This window comes from Monodon monoceros, unplaced genomic scaffold (genome assembly GCF_005190385.1).
Source record: "Monodon monoceros isolate NGI ecotype Baffin Bay Population unplaced genomic scaffold, NGI_Narwhal_1 Super_Scaffold_20, whole genome shotgun sequence".
Lineage (NCBI taxonomy): Eukaryota > Metazoa > Chordata > Mammalia > Artiodactyla > Monodontidae > Monodon > Monodon monoceros.
This window is the reverse complement of record NW_021703777.1, coordinates 64,401,618-64,414,520: the sequence shown is the minus strand read 5'-3', so window position 1 is coordinate 64,414,520 and position 12,903 is coordinate 64,401,618. Positions and strand designations below refer to the sequence as shown.

General features: G+C 38.0%; 1 protein-coding gene across 15 annotated transcripts in view; it reads left to right on the top strand.

The window, feature by feature from the left end:
- Positions 1-4,195: 4,195 nt before the first annotated feature.
- The window catches only part of FIP1L1 (factor interacting with PAPOLA and CPSF1), a 63,888-nt gene continuing 55,180 nt past the window's right edge, over positions 4,196-12,903 (top strand). For 7 of the 15 annotated variants that reach the window (XM_029235272.1, XM_029235265.1, XM_029235270.1 and 4 more), the window contains exons 1-5: positions 4,196-4,499; positions 5,648-5,692; positions 5,796-5,835; positions 9,507-9,564; positions 10,672-10,775. In XM_029235272.1, coding sequence (XP_029091105.1) covers positions 4,415-4,499; positions 5,648-5,692; positions 5,796-5,835; positions 9,507-9,564; positions 10,672-10,775 — 332 coding nt within the window. In that variant the 5' untranslated portion in view covers positions 4,196-4,414. The remainder of the gene's footprint in view (positions 4,500-5,647; positions 5,693-5,795; positions 5,836-9,506; positions 9,565-10,671; positions 10,776-12,903) is intronic. The other 8 variants (XM_029235277.1, XM_029235276.1, XM_029235275.1 and 5 more) reach the window with 3 other exon arrangements.

Genomic DNA, 12,903 nt, shown 5'->3' with positions numbered 1-12,903 from the left:
ATTCATAATACGATGGAGAAGCTTGGGAGAGAATGGAAGTGGGATAGGACAGGTTTGGGAAGGGAATTCACAAGTTCTGTTTTGGGCATAAGTTTGAGATGCCTATTAAATACCCAAGAGAGGCATCAGGTGAAGCATCTGAGTGAGCAGCTTGTCCTGAGCTTAACGATAAATTAAGAATGCAGACAGAAAATTGAGAGTCATGGATATATATCACATAGACAGTATTAAAAGTCATGGGGTTGGATGAAATAACCTTGGGGGACAGGGTAGACAGAAAAGAGAAGAAAACCCAGGAAAAAATTGATTTCTTCATCTCAGACATCATGGCAGAGTTAGATGAATTCTTGCTAAAATTGCATGCTTAAGACCATCAGATGTACCTTATTTAAATGTGATTTGTACTTTTCTGCTCAAAATAGCTAGCAATTATTTTCTATTCTCATAAAATCAAGCCTATCTCCATCTCATTTCTAAGTCCTCTCTGTTCATGATCAACACTTAAGGATTTACTAAGCACTTCCCATTTGCTTGATATTGTAAGAGAGAATCTGGTGAACAAAAAATTTTGTTTTCACCCTTAAAGAATGTGAAGTTTACATAGCAGTGTAGATGTGAACAGATGATACAATTGCCAGAAACAACTAGCAACATAGAATTTAGTGTTAACATATATCACAATGCAGAGGAAGATGGATAATTGAGGCTTAATTCCTTGTTGTGGTATCTAGAGACAAAGGAAAACTCTACACATGTGCAGTTTCTCAGGATGTTCAAAGGACAAAAGGCCTAAACCATAACATATGTTGAAGAAAATAATCAATAAACAATTTATAATAGCATAGAAAAGAGTTTTATTTGCCAGACTGAGGACTATAGCCTGGAAGACAGCCTCTCAGATAATTCTGAGGAACTGCTCCGGAGAAGCATAGTCTTCAGCACAATTTTATGTCTTATCAGAAGAAAGAACATCAAACAAGTCAGGGATACATTCTTACGTGGTTTCAAAAAAGAGAAAAAAGATAGCAGGTACACAGCGAATAGTATGGCCTTGGCACCTGGAAAGTTAGTCTTATCATTGAAGGAGTACCAGCTCTGGTGTCCCAGGAAAGGAGGCATTTAATATTATTTATTTATTTATTTACTTACTTATTTACTTATTACTTTTTGGCTGCATGGCATGAGGGATCTTAGTTCCCTGACCAGGGATCAAACCCACGCCCCTGGCAGTGGAAGCACAAAGTCTTAACCCCTGGACCACCAGGGAAGTCCCTAATCTTTATTTTTAACATGGACATTCTTTACTTCTGGTCAACGTGCCCTTTTCTTTCATAATTAAAGAAGAGGTACAAAGTATGTTTCATTGGCCACAAACAGGCTAGTTAGCATAAAATTCAAGTTAACTCACGGATAAGCCAGAATGACTTCCCCCTACCTCAATATATGAAAACTTCTTTTACCAGTCACCTCTAATTTGTCAAATGCTTTCACGTTTGAGACTTCATTTTACCTTTGTTATCCTTCCAAGAAGTGGGTATAAAATGCTCTTTTAATATATCAATTTACTGATAAGGAAAGTGAGGAACGTTGAAATGACATAACTAAAGCTGGCAGTGAATAGTATAGGCGAGCCTAAATGCCATATCTATTCAAAACACATCTATGTGTACTTACTATCTACTAAATACTGAGCAAGGCACCTTTATTTGATCTTTACCTCCTCTCATCATTTTAATCATCATCTACCGAGCATTCCCTTTCAGTACTTCTCCGAGATTGATACATTAAAACTGTTGCTTTGTGGTTTTCGGCTTTTTTTTTTTTTTTGCCAAGAACCAGCAGATCTCTCTCACACACACACCAACACAGACACACACACACACACAATGGAAAACAAATATCAGAATATATGGAGTATCGTAGTTTGATAAGGTCATAATTTTATATAATATCTTCAAGCTACCTGTCTTTGAAGTCTCCCCTGGTGGGAGATAAAGATACCTTTAACTAAGGAAGTCTATCCAGGCAAAGAACTCAGTTTGGAAGCAAGGAAGGAAGAGGTTTTTTAAGAGTGGTTGTTAGTGATTTATGGGCTTCTCTGCTTGTGAAAATCTTCATTTTCAAAGCTTAGCTCAAATGCTACCTCCACCGTGAAGGCAATTCTGATGCATCAATTATTATTCATCAATTCTTTAGTTTAAGTAATGCCTTGAAAGACAAGCTCATTTCAGGCAGCTGAAAGGAGAAAGAGGCTCTTCAGCAAAAGGCAGTTGGTTCTCCCATGAAACCATCATTACAGACTCATAGAATGATAAATAGAAACATAAACAGACAGGACTGTGAGTGAGTGCCTTATGACACTCTCGAGCAGAATGTAAAATCTTCACTTTGTTACTGTCAGCAGAGGCCAAGAAGATCTCCTAAGTGCTAGGCAACACACCAGGAATTAGAACGACACATAAGAAGATGCCCTGTTTGAGGGAGGATTTGGTGAAGTCTTAGGAAAACAGATATGTAGTCAAATAATTACTATATGATGTGATAGACACATGCCACGGAATCAGCATACTGTGCAGAAAGGAATGATTAGCTCTGCACTACCCACTCCAGAATAACTCTAATCTCATCTACATATCCTCTCTCCCTCACTCCACTCCAGCTACATTTGGGGTTCTTTGAATGCTCCAAGTACGCTTCTGCCTCAGGGTTTTTGCACTTCCTATTCTCTCCACCTGATAGGGCTCCTCCCAGAAATCCACAACGGTTTACTTCTCTCCATTCAGGTCTCTACTTTTGAACCACCTCATTAGAGTGGCTTTCCCCGACCACTTGATATAGAATTGCATCCTATCCCTCTTCATCACTTTGCTCGGGGTCCCCCTTTCTTGCTTACCCTACTTTATAATCCTTATCACTATCTGACATACTGTACATTTATATGTTTATTGTCTGTCTCCCTTTCATTAGAATGAAAGCTTCACAGGAGGAAGGACTTTGTTTTACTCATTGCTGAATCTACATAGTTTAGAAGAGTCCTTGGCACTTGGTAGGCCCTCCATAAGTATTTATAGAATAAATAAAGAAATGGGGTTCAGGAAAGATTTCAAAAGTTGACTATATCTCAACAGACTTTAGAAATACACAAGGGATTATCTATCCCCTTCAGATAAGGGAGGCTGAGAATAGCAATAGAGGAATGTTCAAAGGTTAGGGAGATTGAAACCACACGATTTGTTTAAATACCATGAGATGGTGTGGCATTGGTGGTGTAAAAACACTTTGTGCTTCTATTAGGACCCACCTTTCCCTTGTAGGTGAGTTAATTGTTTACCACCCTTCTGCCTTTCTCAATAAATTGAGAGCTCTCAAGGGCAGGGGCTGTGCCTTACTCATACTTTTATTTCCTAAGTTCTTAAACAGCAGATATTCAATAACTGTTAAATAAATAAATGAAAAAATATGATGAAGCACTTAAAAAACGAACATAGTTTGACATACACAAATATGGAAAGGACCTCCAAGACAGTGCTGAGAAAAAAAAGAAACAACCAAACCAACCAATCAAATAAACAAATCTACACAATTATACATACAATATTGTACCCCTTAAGACTCATTCATCTCAGGTTCTTTCACCAAAACAATACACGTGTAGCAAATATGTATAAAATTTCATAATGCTGCACATGAAACAGAAAAACGAGGGCTACTTCTGGAAAGGAGGGTAGTGGATGAGAAGGTCTTTGACTTTTTGACAAAGAGAATGCATTATTCATTTTTTAGTTTGGCTTTTGTTTGCTGTTAAAATTAATTTTTCAGGAAAGTGGGCATGAATTATGATTTCTTCTTTAATGAGAAACAGGGACTGATAAGGCGATTCTGGATCAAGCCTGATACAAGTAAAGAATGAAACAAGGCCTTCCAGAAGATTTTAAAAAAACAAAACGAGAAAGCAAGCATCACACGCACTAAATAACGACGGTGCACTCTCCAGCAAAAGCAATACAGGTTATCAGAAGGAACGTTGGGGGAGGGGAATCGTAGCCTACGTAAGACGTCACGGGAGAAAGCCACGCTAAAAGGCAAGCGAGATCCCGTGGAGGCGGGGCCAACTACGGTGCGCAGGCGCAACCAGGCTCAGGTGGCCGCCGCCGCGGAAGCGAAGCCACCTAGAGACTCCGGGCTGCTCGGGTGCTGCTGCGCGTGCGCGGGCGCGGGCGCGGGCGGAGCGGCGCCGGAGTCGTGTTCTTTGCCGCCTCCGCCGCCGGGGCCACCTACCCCGGATTTGAGTCTTGCGCCTTTTTCGTTCGCTCGCCGGCGGGTTCGCGCCCCTCTCGAGACCCCGGGCAGCGAGGCTGGGGAAGGGTTGGAGGGGGCTGTTGATCGCCGCCTTTAAGTTGTGCTCGGGGCGGCCATGTCGGCCGGCGAGGTCGAGCGCCTAGTGTCGGAGCTGAGCGGCGGGACCGGAGGGGATGAGGAGGAAGAGTGGCTCTATGGCGGTACGGAACTTCCTGTCCCTTCTTTCTCTCCCGGGTTCTCTCAGGCCTCCCTTCCCGGCCCGCAAACGGCCGGCGTCCTGGGGCCCTCTCGCCGCCGCCTGGGGCCTCTCGTATGGAACCTCATGCGGCCTTAGGCCGAGCTCGGCGTGCGCGTCCCCCGCCCCCCTTGCCTCCTCCCGCCCAGCCCACGCCCCCAACACGCACCCACCAGGTGGCGGCTGGGACCCCGCTGGGCAGGGGGCTAGGGGCCGGGCCCCCAGCCTCGCCGTCCACTCCGCCCGGGCTTCTCGGCCGCCTCGCCTCTGTGCTCTTTTCCTCTTGTTTTCTTATATCGATTCTAAGCTGTGTTAGTGTGTCTCTTCTTGCCCCTTGACTGTGAGATGCCCTTCCTGTCCCAGGAACAGTCATTCTGTAATAATAGCTAAATAAAGTTGATGCTGTAAAACTAACGTCTTGTTTCTTGATGGTCAGTTTGTATGGAATGCACCTGCAAGGGTACCTCCTTGTGTGAAAGTCGTGCTTTAAAAATAATTAATTAAAAGAGAGAGAGAGAAAGAGATGGAATACATTATGGCCCATAAAGAAAACCCCGAATGTCTCCTGTATTAAGGTGAAGTTTTTCTTTTTTAAGAGACTGCGTTTTAACCCACATAGAAGTACCTCATGTCCCTTAGGCTTATGGTTTTCAGTATCATAAAATAAGTTTACTGCATCTTTTACTTCCCCCTTGAAAGAGACATCTGGCTTTTAACTTCCATGAAGTCACAGTCCTTTCTTGTCTGTTGCCGGTACTAGATTTGAAAGTTAATGTTTGTTCCTTGCCTAAAATGCGTATTCTTGATTGTCTTTAGGATAGTTTAGTAAAAGTGCACGTTTGGGCACCACGCAGCTCCTTGATAATGTGACTTCGACAAACTTTGATTTTGATAAACTTGTAAAATACGTTGTCTTTGGCGGCAAGATTTAGCATTCGTAGTACTGTTTGAAATGTAAATGTATAGGGTTTCTTTTACAAAGGTCTAGAAATCTGTAATACTTCTTAAGTTTATTTTTATAGAAGTAAAGTCTGATTTTTTTTATTTATTTTTCATAAAAGACATACCTTGTTAAGTCATTATAAGGTGATCTAACTTTGGATGTGCTTATAGGCCCATGGGACGTGCATGTGCACAGTGATTTGGCAAAGGACCTAGGTTAGTGCTTGTGATGATCACTTCAGATTTTCATAATACTGGTTTCTTTAAGAGTGGTTTGTTTGTTAATTTTATTTATTTATTTATGTATTTTTTTTGGTAGATGAAAATGAAGTTGAAAGGCCAGAAGAAGAAAATGCCAGGTTAGTGAAATTTCTTGTTGATGCTTTTGCAGATTGTGCGGTACAGTGCTTCTGTCGGCAGATTGTCAGAATTATTTTGTTATAATCATTGGTTTGATTACATTTTGACAAAGATAGCAAGACACTGAGTCCTTTATAGTTTATTACTATTTCAGAATGTAGTCTTATACCAATTCTGTTTATTTGCTAGTAGCCCAGGGGACAAAATGTTTTTGAAGTAAGGGTTTGGATATTTTTCACTATTAAGTAACTTTGTACTCTTAAATGAGCTCAATAGTGGAGTATACAGTATAACCATCAGACTACTAAGAAAAAAAGTTTTAACTTAAAAATTGTTTTTAAATAAAGAATTCCTTGGGTAACTACTTTTACAACTTAATATTTTTGATGGTGTAATGCATTGTGGTTATAATTTCAATGTTTCGTATTTAAAATTCGAAGTGGAATTAATGAATTTGTTATAAGATTGATTGCCTTTGTTAGATTACTAGAAAGGTCTGAGTATCATTTACAGAACATATCAGGGAGCCAGAAACTTATTCTAAATTTCAGAATAGCTCATGGGTACAAGTACATGGATATGCTGACATCACTGACCAGATGCCTTAGTGTCTTATAGCGGGGGAGGCGTGATTACAAAAAGGACTTTTAAAGAATATTTGGGTTTAAAAAGAGGGGGAGATATGACTTCACACCCACTAGGATGGCTGTAATCAAAAAGACAGATAGTTAACAGGTGCTTGTGAAGATACGGAGAAATTGGAACCCTTATACACTGATGGTAAGATTGTAAAATGGTGCAACTATTATGGAAAACAGTCTGATAGTTCCTCTAAAGGTTAAATGTAGAGCTACCATATATAGCAGCATTATTCATAATAGCCAAAAAATGGAAATAACCCTAGTGTCCATCAAATGGATAGATTTAGGAAAGTGGTATATCCATACAGTGAAATACTATTTGGCAGTAAAAAGAAATGAAGTACTGATATGTGTTACAACATGGATGAACCTTGAAAACATGCTAAATGAAAGAAGCCGGTCACAAAGAACTACATTTTGTGTTTCTTATTATATTAGATGTACACAATAGGTACATCCAAAGAGACAGAAAGTAGTAGTTACCAGGACAGGGGAAAATGGAGAGCGACTATAAATATATAAGGTTTCTTTTCGGGGTGATGAAAATGTTCTGGAATTAGATAGATAGATACATACATACACTATTCTGTAAATATACTTAACCTTTCAGTTGTACACTTCAAATGAGTGGACTGTGTGGTACATGAATTGTATCTCAAAGCTGTTATTTTTTAAAAAGTTAATGGAGGGAAGAAGTGAGAAGTGGAAACAGCTCAGGGGGTGCTGAGATTATTGTTCCTTGCTTAAAAATACCCCTATAGGGCTTCCCTGGTGGCGCAGTGGTTGAGAGTCTGCCTGCCGATGCAGGGGACGCGGGTTCGTGCCCCGGTCTGGGAAGATCCCACATGCCGTGGAGCAGCTGGCCCGTGAGCCATGGCCGCTGAGCCTTTGCGTCCGGAGCCTGTGCTCCACAATGGGAGAGGGCAAAAAAAGGGAGGGGCCCTTGTACTGAAAAAAAAAAAAAAAAAAAACCCTATGTTGGAAGATTTTTTTTGTTTTTATTTATTTATTTATTTTATTTATTGCTGTATCATCTGAAATCTTGTCATTTAGGGTTTTTTGGTTTTTTGTTTTTGTCCGCCTTTGGTGGCATGCGGAACATCCCCCTGGGATCAAACCCCCGCCCCCTGCAGTGGAAGCTTGGAGTCTTAACCACTGGACTACTAGGGAAGCCCTTGTCATTTAGTTTTGAAATGGATATATCCAACCCAGTTCCTAACCCTACTTTTAGTTAACCACAGAGTTGGGATTTGTGTAGTTTAATAGTTATGAAAGTAATATTTCTTCATACCCTGATTTTTCAGTTGATCAAGAAATTAATGATAACAATCAGATACACATTTTTGTGAACTAATTTTTATTTTACTTTGTTAATATTCTTGGCTATAATTCTTGAAGCTTTTTTCTGATTAAATATTCCTTAATTCCTCAATACACAGCTTGATTAAATTGATTGGAGAGGAACCCTTCTCCCTTCCCTATCACTGTGAAAATGTCTTCATATTCCTTATTAACATTTTATTTGGAAAGCTATTAAGTTTATTTCATCCAAAGGAAAAGATCTACCCTTAAAATGTTATTTTTCTAGATAAAGCTTATAATTTTATCATGTTTCTAGTGTTTTAATGGTGATAGAGAATTAAAACTTTCAAAAGTCTATTGGGGAAGAGAGCTCTGCCAAACCTGTGTTCTACTATCCAGTGCAGTACCTACTTCGTTGCCCTAACTGAGCCGAGTCTTTGCTATTAGAGTTTTCCCCAGCTTCTTTGTGATTGGCCCATTGTTAAAACTGTTCTTAACCATTGCACTGTGCTGTCTCTGATTGTCTTGTTTTATTTCAAAGTTGTGGCTAAACATACTGTTTTGTGACATAAAGAACAAGCTCAACTTACATCTGAGAAATGTACTGAATAATTATAATTGCATTTTTTGGGGGGGAGGGTCAAGCATTAGAACTATGAAAATTTAACAGATTAAGTTTTCAGGTTTTGTCCTTCATTTTGCTTTGTTTGGAGATTGTGTTACAGAATACCACTATAGAGATTAAATTGGTTTATATAGAAACTGCTTGACAAAAAGTGAAGTTTAGAAGAGATTAGCAGAAACCCAGTGAAAACAGCTTTGAACTATATCAACATCTGGACATTTTCCCTAGAAATGCTACTAAATAATTGTCAGTTGCCTTGTATTTCAATTTCTTCATCTATAAAATGAGGTTAATGGTTAATTCCCACTTTCAAAATCATAATTATTAAAAATATAAGGAACCATTTGCACCGTGGTACTAGAAGTTTTATTTCATGGTTAATGGCCATACGCTTGAGTCTCTTGAGAATAAGTGTTTATTGTTATATGTCAATTTTGTTGTAACAGGGCAAATTCAAGTATTAACTGGCTTTAAAAAAAGTAATTATTTTTTAATGCATCAAAATTAGGTCTGGAGCTCCTTAGTGTCAAATTGGAAGGCAGTCTTTACATGAAAGTAAACTTTTTTTTAAATCTTAAAATTTGTTTTTTATACAACAAAGGACATATATCCAATAAGACAGATGAAACAGAAAACTAGGAAGAAGCATGTGTGTTAACTCAGTACTGAGTCAACGTCATCATACTGCACATCTGAGTTCCTTGGGCACCAGGGAAAAGAGGAAACTGTGTTACATAGCCCTTGGCAATTCCTAGAGTACCTTGAAGTTCAGTGTAGTTTTAGGATAAATAAAATTGATTAAGTATGATGCATATTTTAAAAATGTAAAAACTCAAATTATACCCCACCGTCAAATTGCAAATTTGGCCTCGTTAACAAATTGTGGAGGCAATTCCATTCTACTTCCAGTATTGAGTGTACACGTTTTATGTAGGGCATTAGGAATAGCAGAATAGGACAGGCAGTTTTTACCATCTTTTTTCGTCTCTGGTGGAGACAGTAATTTCAGGAAACTATCAGACATAGATTAAAAATACTAGTATGCTCCATCTGTACTTCAGAAAAGTAATACCAGTTGTGTACTTATTTTTGTTGTTTATAGTGCTAACCCTCCATCGGGAATTGAAGATGAAACTCCTGAAAATGGCGTACCTAAACCGGTAACATAAGGCTTTGAGATCTGGTTACTTATCTGTTTAAAATCTTTATCAATAGCTTCCCGTTCACTTAGGAAGAAAACCAGAATTTAACATGACTGCCAATAATTTGCATAATCGGGCCCCTTTTATATCTCCTGTGTCATCTGGTGCCGTCAAAAAAGTGTAACCATGAGAAGAAATAGTGGGAGGAGAGTTCAGATGAAATGGGGCATGTGCAAAGGCTTGATGTTTGTTGCTGCCAAGAAACCCAGTGGTCATAGGTCAATTCGATAGATCATAGTGAGCCTGGTTTTCAAAGCAGACATTGAGTTTTTCAACTCAAGTTTGTCAAGTTTTTTAGCAAAAATTATTTTTTATATAAATGACAGTCTGACCTCATGCCTGTTAAAAGTGATATTTTGGGGGGTGAACAAATCATCGGTCCCATGAGTATTTTAACGTTTTAATCTTGTAAAAAGAAGGAAATTCTTATTCTGCAAGCTTGAACTTGTATACAAAAAAGTATTTAGCCTTGGTGATCTACTTTTTAAATTTACTATTATGTGACTAAGCACAGAACAGCCTTTTAGAGCCAAAATAAAGCTTTCATAAATGTCCCTACTTTTACTCATAGAAACCAAGTATTCCCTCAATCATTTGCATGCAGGACCTTTTCTATGTGTACATGAATGTCAAGAATAAGTGAGCTGCTTTTTAACTATTTGGCGCTTTTAACGGTGACACTGTGACCCTTAAAATTAGTTGTTTTCCCTTTACCTTCATGTTCTTTTTGCTAAGAATTCCTCAAATATTTTAAAAATATCTTCTAGGTATTTTAGTACATTGCCTTAGATCCTTTGTGCAAGAGGAGCAGTTATAAATAGTAGGAACAAATACATGTGTTATTTACAAACAGACAGTGTTGAAAAAAGGGTTTACTTCACATTCTTATCCCTTTTTATCATTGCAAAACATCGAAGTTGTAAATGAGTTGAAGTAGGTAGTAGTACTATAACTTTTTCTCTAGAATTAGCTCAAAAAATGCAAAATGGTTACCTTTTCAGTTATTTATATCAGACGTTGAAATGGATTATTGAGTGTATTTTGTGGTTGTTTATGTTGATATAGAAAGTGACAGAGACTGAAGACGATAGTGATAGCGACAGTGATGATGATGAGGATGATGTTCATGTCACTATAGGAGACATTAAAACGGGAGCACCACAGTATGGGTAAGTTGTTTTTAAGTAACAACTGTGTGCTTAAATCGAAGGTAGTGTGTCTATATCAAACAATTGGTGGTTGAGTCCAGTGTTTTTACATTTTTTCATCTTACCATGATATGAAAGAACTCGTTAAAATTTCACGTGATGAGTTGCTAAGACAGTAGGTAAAAGCTGTTGACACAAGAAAAAAAATACTCGTAACTATCTTTGGTGATGGATGTTAACAAAACTTATTGTAATCGTTTTGGCAGTTTATATATATATCAAATCATTATGTTGTTTACCTAAAATTAATACAGTGTTATATGTCAAGTATCAATGTATCTCATGACTAAAAGGAATTTCACCATGAAAATATTTTTTTCTTAAACATAAAGTTAATTAGGTAAAGTTACATGGAAGCAGCAGTTTTTGATTCCTGAAATTGAAATGTTTTTACAAACGAATTGAGTGATACAGATTTTTTTTTTTTTTTTTTTTTTTTTTTGGGTGGTACGCAGGCCTCTCACTGTTGTGGCCTCTCCCATTGTGGAGCACAGGCTCCAGACGCGCAGGCTCAGCGGCCATGGCTCACGGGCCCAGCCGCTTCACGGCATGTGGTATCCTCCCAGACCGGGGCTCGAACCTGCGTCCCCTGCATCGGCAGGCGGACTCTCAACCACTGTGCCACAAGGGAAGCCCCAGATTTTTTTTTTTTTAATTTATTTATTTGTTTATTTGGCTGCGTTAGGTCTTAGTTGCGGCACGCAGGATCTTCGTTGAGGCGCATGGGCTCTTCGTTGCAGTACGCGGGCTTCTCTAGTTGCATCATGCGGGCTTAGTAGCAGTGCGCGGGCTTAGTTGCCCTGTGGCATGTGGGATCTTAGTTCCCCTACCAGGGATACAACCTGCATCCCTTGCATTGGAAGGCAGATTCTTAACCACTGGACCACCAGGGAAGTCCCCAGATTCTTCAATTAGAATTAGAAAACCTTAATTTGCTGTTTACATCTATATTGTTCTTACATTTTATTACTTATCCAGACTTCAGTTTAGGTTTTTAATTTTTTTGTCTGATAAAAACAATATCAAAAGTATTTCTTTTTGCTTTTCATAGTGTATTTTTCAAGTGGTTAATTATCCTGTATGCTATTTATGCCAATAGGTTGTCTCAAAGTTTATAGTCTGTAAAGCTGGATCAAGTGAATGGCCTGTCATTGACTCATTGAGCACATAAAGAATCTTACAGAAAGATTGGAAGGGAATAAAGTACATATTGTGATTTTGTCATGGTGGTAGAATATGAGTTGACGTTTTCTCTATCCTTTTCAGATTGGATGTATGATGTGGTACTAGTGCGTTGGGAATATAAAGTAAACTTTTCATTAATTGCACTATAGTTCATTAAGTAGCCTTATCTGAAATGAACCAATATATACATAAATCCTTTTGAATTTCTTCAGTAGAGAAATTTTTTCAAAAGTTATTTCTAGAAGCTTAAAGGTAATTCAGTTGTCATAATCAGTTTTGCATTATAATAATGACTGCTGATGTAATTTTAAGACCCTAGCAACTTTTTTAGGGAGCAGGTTTGAGAAGAGACTAAATTATTCAAGTTAGGATAACTCTTGATGTTCTCCTCATCCCCAGTTAAAGTAAATAATTAGTGTTGAGCTATAGTATTAGTAAGCCTTTATGCTAATAGGCCTTTATCCGTCTGCATTATGCAGAAGGAACACTTTAACATAATATTATAATAATCAATTGCATATTTAGTAAATACTTATATTTAATATAAAATTATTTGTATTTTCAAGTACAGAACAATTAAAGCAAATGGTGATTACTTTTTATTAATATGACCAATTTTGGGGTGGGACTTGCATGCAAATATTAAATACATATAGACTCCCATAGTACTTTATCTGAACTTTATTTCTTATAACAAAATTTCCGGTTTCATGGATTGAATTATGTTTGCACGTGTTTATTACCTTTAGATTCTAAATTCTTTGAGTGGTTTATGAATTTTCCTATTCCTTACATTGCCTTACATATAGTAAGTAGTAAGTGTTTATTCACTAAATTGCGTGTTAAAAACACAATTGTCTTTGAACTTTTTTTTCTCAACATTGATTACGAAAATTTTCAAACA